The following is a 6,274-nucleotide window of genomic DNA, read 5'->3' on the forward strand; positions in this document are numbered from 1 at the left end:
TCATTGGAGGCGTTTCCTTGACTTGGCTGGTGACTGTGGACCAATAGCATGACAAGAATCCTGTAACAAAAGGTATTCTGGCCCCCGTTGGGAGGAGTATAAAATACATGACGGCACATCATTTTCTCGAATCAGTACATTGCCTGTTATATCACTGTGGATCTAAGATAATGGCTTATTTCTTCCTTTGGGTCTTTTTATTCTTTATTTGCGACAAATCTCTCCCTGGGGACACATGGTGAGGATGCATTAGCGAATTATTATCAGTTGTTGTAGCCTAATGTAAACATAATTGCTCTTGTTAACATAACGCGTATTATGTTTTACCTTTTGCTTCCTCAGGACAATGAACAATTTGCTGATGACTGGACCAAAGGTAATCTATTTTATAGCTTCAAAAAACGACCGCCTTCGTGAAATCGTTTTACGGAAAATACACCACAACATCATCTGGTTTTGTGGTGTGTGTGAAATGTACAGAAAACCTCACATCAAAATCCTCAACACCTTTCACTTATCTTCTTCCTATAGGCTTATCTTACCTATGCAAGTAGTGTGCAGGTCGGTGCGCAGAGCGGGATGCGTGAGTGCAAGCATCAGTTTGCTTGGGACAGGTGGAACTGCCCGGACAGCGCGCTGCAACTTTCTACTCATAAAGGCTTTAGAAGTGGTTAGATATGTTCATAAATGTGAGCTGTTTCTCTCTAAACATTGAAAACAAAGCCTGAAAAATAAAACTCTTTATTTATTTTCATATCTTCTCTAGCAACGAGAGAGACGTCATTTGTCCATGCAATAAGCGCAGCTGGAGTTATGTACACTCTAACCAGAAACTGCAGTCTTGGAGATCTGGACGACTGCGGATGTGACAGTTCGAGGAACGGCAAACTCGGTAAGAACATTACAGACACACTCATAAACTAATAAACTAAAGCCAATCTAATATAGACTGATTAATTTAAAACAGATATACTACAACCATATTTGTGGTACAAGTATTTGCTGCTTTCAAAACCGTCACGACGCATTTATCTAATGGGATAAACACTATTCATTTCAGGGGGTCGTGGTTGGCTTTGGGGAGGATGTAGCGACAACGTGGATTTTGGCGAGAGAATTTCTAAACAATACGTGGATGCACTTGAGACTGGACAAGACTCTCGAGCTGCGGTTAATCTTCATAATAATGAAGCTGGACGTTTGGTAAGTTGAATTGAGAAATACTTTTCATATGTCAAAGTTTTCGTACTGTTCTGACAGATTAAAAACACCTGACACCTGAATAGGGATTAAATGATTCTAAAATCCAGTATTACAAATAAACAAATAGCCTATCATACGGCTCAGAGTTCGCTGGGGGCGCCAAAATAAAATGTGGGTTGTGCAAAACGAATCTCACTGTTTAAAAAAAATAATAACTAGTGATATGGCAAACTGTAGCATATTAGGCAAATGAGCAGCTGCTGTTATGGTTACCTCTTCACCAAAAAACAACAGCATTTGCTTAGGAAACTAACTTTTGTGGTTACTGAAACTTTTTGAAATTTTGAAAATGTTCTTGACGCGTATACGTATAAAGAATGCATACACAAAAGATCTGTAGATTAACAATAGGCCTACATTGTGTTTTAGGCTGTAAAGGCGACCATGAAGAGGATCTGTAGGTGCCATGGCATGTCAGATAGTTGCACAATGCAGACGTGCTGGATGCAGCTTTCTGATTTCCGTGAAATTGGCAATTACATGAAAGTGAAGCACGACCAGGCCCAGAAACTCGAATTGGACAAGAGACGAATGCGCGCGGGCAACAGCGCGGACAACCGCGTGGCTATAGCAGACGCGTTCGGCTCCATCGCCCGGACTGAGTTCATATATCTGGAGGATTCGCCGGATTATTGCGCGAAGAACCTGAGCCTCGGGCTTCCTGGCACGGAGGGTCGGGAGTGCGTGCAACATGGGGAAAGTCTCACTCAGTGGGAAAGGAGAAGCTGCCGCAGGCTGTGTCATGAGTGCGGTCTGCGGGTGGAGGAGAAGCGTACAGAGATAGTGAGCAGCTGCAACTGCAAGTTCCACTGGTGCTGCACAGTAAAGTGCGAGAACTGCTCTCGGGTCATTGTCAAACACGTTTGCGCTCGGAGACACGGAGGCCACGGGCACCAAAGACGCAAACCTCGAGGACCAAAATAAAACACCCCCTAACAAACTCTTTTCTAATGAGAACACATCCACCTGCACTTTTTCTACAATATTTGCTATTTCTGTACATAATTATATATTAAAGTAGTTTAATAAAACTAAGAAACTGAAATTGCTTGTGGTCTCGTTTACTGTTTATGAACCTAAATACGCTCAAATTGAATCAATAACTTAGTTGTGAACAGTTGATATTTCTGTATGTTGAACAACAAACAGGCATGTCCAAATACGAAAATGCAGTTTAATTCGATTGCAAAAAATGCAACATAGGCAAAATTATGAAGAAAGAAACATAATAATATATTTTTAGATAAACTATATATGATGTGCCTTCCAGTGATGCTTGAAACATTACTGGTCATTTCTGTGAAAAAGACCAACAATCCAAAAACAGTCCAAAATTAAGAACACGCTACTTAAGTGTAAAATGTAAAGTCGACTTCTCTTTTTGCTCCCTCAGATTGCGTTGCTTTCCTCAGACAGATTTCGAATTTTCAACAACCCTGTTGGGCTCATGAATATTAATCACGTTGTCTGAGTTCACTAAAAGTGATATGCTTCAAAACGACGGTGAAAGGTAAGCATTAGACTCACCCACTGCTGTAGCAATCAGCTAACAGAGGCTTCTGCATGCTTTCAAATCAATACAAACGGATTCAATTATTTTCTCAAATTATTTTTTTCAAAACAAACTTCCTAATTGTAATTATCGCACAGAATGTCGGGGACGAAATAAGTAATGAAATAAGTGATTATCAATTATGACGGTTGCTACGTTCCTATATTGCACTAAGTCATTTGAGCGTTGTATCCCAGACACGCGCCGTCAGAGAGAAAAAAATAAAACCCTTGAAAAGAAATGACGGGGTCTCAATTAGTACTACAGTATAGAGCGTTTATTTAATGAATACTCTTGAAGGGATTAACTTTGTCACACTTGGCCCAAGGCGCCTCCCTTGCCTAGAGTCTGGCCCACTTTGATATGCGGGCAGTACGGACAGAATGCTGCTCCGGTGACAAAAGTGTAGACAAAGCCCGTGGGAAACACGCCACTGCTGGAAGGCGGTTGGCATGTTAATCCGCGTTACCGTTGTGTTGGTGTACATAATCACACCTGTGGAAGTCACCACCATGCATGTAAATAAATCAAAGGGAAGGATCTAAATTCCATTATTAGTCACGTTATGAGGTTGAGAACCCATTTAAATTGTAAAACCAGGCCTAGGCTACTTCGTGTGTCAACATAGAGTGATTATGTTACTCACCACAGAATGCCTATTTGCCTTTTAGGATGCTGTTTTTTCCCAGGCCACCCTGCTGAGCTGTGATGAATAAGGAACAAAGTGGCCATCCCCTCAAATACAGTGCCATGTTGTTGTCATCTCAGCCATGACCCCTGTTCCCATCCCCTCCTTGTCTCTTATTTTACTGACCTTTCATATGGATAGAATCAGGTTGTAATCTAGTGCAGCCCTTTGGTTTACCCACTTCAAAACCCCAGCATTAACAGTGATCCCAGTCTGTTTCACTCCACAAAAGACCTATTTCCTTTTAGCTTAAGGATTCCACTTGCGCATGACAAAGACCAGGAATGTGCTGTTTCTTCATCAGAAAGAACTGCCACACTCTCCATCAAGCTAACTACTGACTTCCAGTCTTATTTGTCATTCATTAGAAGTTTCTGGCACAATTTTATTGGTTTAATTTTACATGACAGGTCAGTATCGCTGATATCATTATTTGGTTAAGTCGTAGTGCCTCCTACACTGGAAATTATTTTCACTCACAAATTGCTAGTAAATTTCACAAATTATTACAAAGAATCATTCAGTAACACTGAATCAAACATGAAACGTTGAAGCAGAAAGATTGCAAAACATGCTCCAATTAACTTTTATTGTTTAATTTTAAATTTTGAAAATCTTTTTTTTTTTTTTTTTGGAGATCTTTTGGGTCTCGGGTTTCTTAAATATCCTAAAATATGTATAACATTATCTATGGCAACCTATCAAGAATTAATTTAGCACCAATGATTATAAGGTTGACCATAAATGGTGGCAAAATTAAGTGTGCGTCATCCTTAATATATCTTTAACACCTAAAATACTTGCAAAGAAAGTTCCTTCTGCTTTTTGTCCTATGTAAAGCACCCTGGGGAAGCAGCTACTTCACTTTGGCAGTCCCGCTGGCCTGCGGTTGACTGCACCTCTCACCTTGGTGTTAGAATGCATGCGGTTCTGTTCCCAAAAGGGATATTTCCTCTTTTTGTTTGGAAAAATGCAATGCATAACAAGTGAATAGGCACCAGGGATGTGTTTATCTATAATGATGGAATGCATTGCACTTTCTGCATTTTATGTTGTCTGATTGTTTATTTGCGGTTGTGGCCTAGTTATTTGCTCGTGCTAAGAACATGTGAGAACTCATTTGCTTTTGATGTGTCCGATCTATAAATGGTGTACTATTGTAACCCCTGCAATGCTTGTAACCTACACATGCAACCATTTGCTCATAACTAAACATGCACAATAGATTTAACATGGTACATTTCTGATACATTTATGTTACAGAGCCTCAAACGTGCAGTTATGTACCAATATATGTCCTAGTCATGCTCTTAAAGTTTTGACATTCACATCTTTGGTGATGAGGCACTTCCTCTATACAAAGTTACAGGAAACAGAAAGAGCTGAGAGCCTGCTATTCTGCGTCAACAGTATCATCACACTCAGTCTTAGACCAACTAGCCACAAGCAAGACAAGCGCCTTACAATTTTCAGCAAAGCTGTATACTTTAATCGTCATAGATTCTAAAACAAAAACTCAACAGCAAGAAGCACCTGCAATTGTAGAACAGTCAATTTCCACTGTATTGGAGAAACAACCATTCCAATCAGGATGAGTTTTGAAAGCGTACCATCCAAGTCAGAGGTGATGGGCTGGAACTCTGGAAACTTGGCTGATTATCTTAAAAAAGTGAGTATGTGAAATGCATCCTATTTTTCTTTTGACAAAAAAACAAAACAAAACAAAAAACAAGACACATTCAATTTAAATGTATTAAAAAAACATCTGTCAACCTACAAAGTTTATCATGTAACCCTCATGTTCTGTTAATTTCGAAATTAAGCACACTTCTGGACTCTTTTCCTCTAAAACACAGTTGACAGATTATTGAGATTTTTTATAATAATGATGCCTTTGACGTTAAAATGTCAAATGTGACTTTGAATATTGTTTGAGTGGGTAATCTTTAGAGATCTTTTTTACAGTCACACTCTTGTTCTTCAGTTGCAGCGCTTCAAGTGTGGCTGATTGATTTCCATGCAATGTGGTTTTCTGAACTGCCTTGTTTTGCAATCATTTGGTACAATGCACTGTCATGTCAAAACTGTCCAAAACGCATGTAATTAAAAAAAGATAGATAGAAACTTATTGTAAAAAACTTGATTTATAGTAAATTATAGTTTATTTAGTTTATATCAAATGCTAACCGATTAAAACATACTGTTGTGTCTGTCCCTTTAACACAATATAGAGTGTTCATCAAATGTAAGTGACCGAGTTTATTAAATGCAAAGTGTGACTGCAGATCTGTTTTCAGCCATCACACCTTTTTTTTTCTGTTTTCAGTTGAAACTGGTGGGGTGTGACAGAGTGGTGAAAAAAAGCAATATGAGTGGTGCAAGATTCTTGGTAAATTTGTTTTCTCTCTATGACATATACACTAAAACTAGGGCCCTATGATTTCCGCGATGCGGAAAACGCGCGGAATCCAGTAATAAAAGCGGAATTTACTGAATAACGCGGAATGTCACGGAGTTTGTCAAATTTTTAATGAATTAATCAAAAGTAGGTCATTAAACTTAATTCAAACCACTATATGGACTAGTATCTGTAAATATTAATCCGCAAAATACTATTTAAATATGAATCCTGCATGTTCTGTGTGTCTCTGAGTGTGTGTGAATGCAGGGTTGCCAACTCTCACGCATTTGGCGTGAGACACTAGGGATGGGCGATACCACTTATTTTGTTTTCGATACGATACCGATATTTTTCAAGGCAGTATCGTCGA

General features: G+C 39.1%; 2 protein-coding genes across 2 annotated transcripts in view; both read left to right on the forward strand.

Annotated features, from left to right (window-relative positions):
• Positions 1-342: 342 nt before the first annotated feature.
• LOC107664333 (protein Wnt-8a-like) lies at positions 343-2,228 on the forward strand. Its single transcript, XM_016454861.1, has 5 exons — positions 343-376; positions 532-670; positions 767-892; positions 1,061-1,203; positions 1,633-2,228. The coding sequence occupies exons 1-5, from the start codon at positions 347-349 to the stop codon at positions 2,185-2,187; spliced, it is 993 nt and encodes a 330-aa protein (XP_016310347.1). The 5' UTR covers positions 343-346; the 3' UTR covers positions 2,188-2,228.
• A 2,866-nt stretch (positions 2,229-5,094) lies between these two features.
• Positions 5,095-6,274, forward strand: part of LOC107664317 (lymphocyte cytosolic protein 2-like) — a 16,464-nt gene continuing 15,284 nt past the window's right edge. The window contains exons 1-2 of the mRNA XM_016454843.1: positions 5,095-5,172; positions 5,830-5,892. Of these exons, the coding sequence (XP_016310329.1) occupies positions 5,095-5,172; positions 5,830-5,892 (141 nt within the window). The remainder of the gene's footprint in view (positions 5,173-5,829; positions 5,893-6,274) is intronic.

Source organism: Sinocyclocheilus anshuiensis, unplaced genomic scaffold, assembly GCF_001515605.1.
Source record: "Sinocyclocheilus anshuiensis isolate Anshui unplaced genomic scaffold, SAMN03320099.WGS_v1.1 scaffold111, whole genome shotgun sequence".
In the NCBI taxonomy this organism is placed as follows: domain Eukaryota; kingdom Metazoa; phylum Chordata; class Actinopteri; order Cypriniformes; family Cyprinidae; genus Sinocyclocheilus; species Sinocyclocheilus anshuiensis.

What these genes read in the sequence shown, in the direction of transcription:
- LOC107664333 (XM_016454861.1), top strand. Translation starts at nt 347, where the DNA reads ATGAACAATTTGCTGATGACTGGACCAAAG. An exon ending in TGCTGATGACTGGACCAAAG is followed by an intron (nt 377 to 531) that starts GTAATCTATTTT and finishes TTCTTCCTATAG; the next exon opens with GCTTATCTTACCTATGCAAG. An exon ending in ATAATGAAGCTGGACGTTTG is followed by an intron (nt 1,204 to 1,632) that starts GTAAGTTGAATT and finishes ATTGTGTTTTAG; the next exon opens with GCTGTAAAGGCGACCATGAA.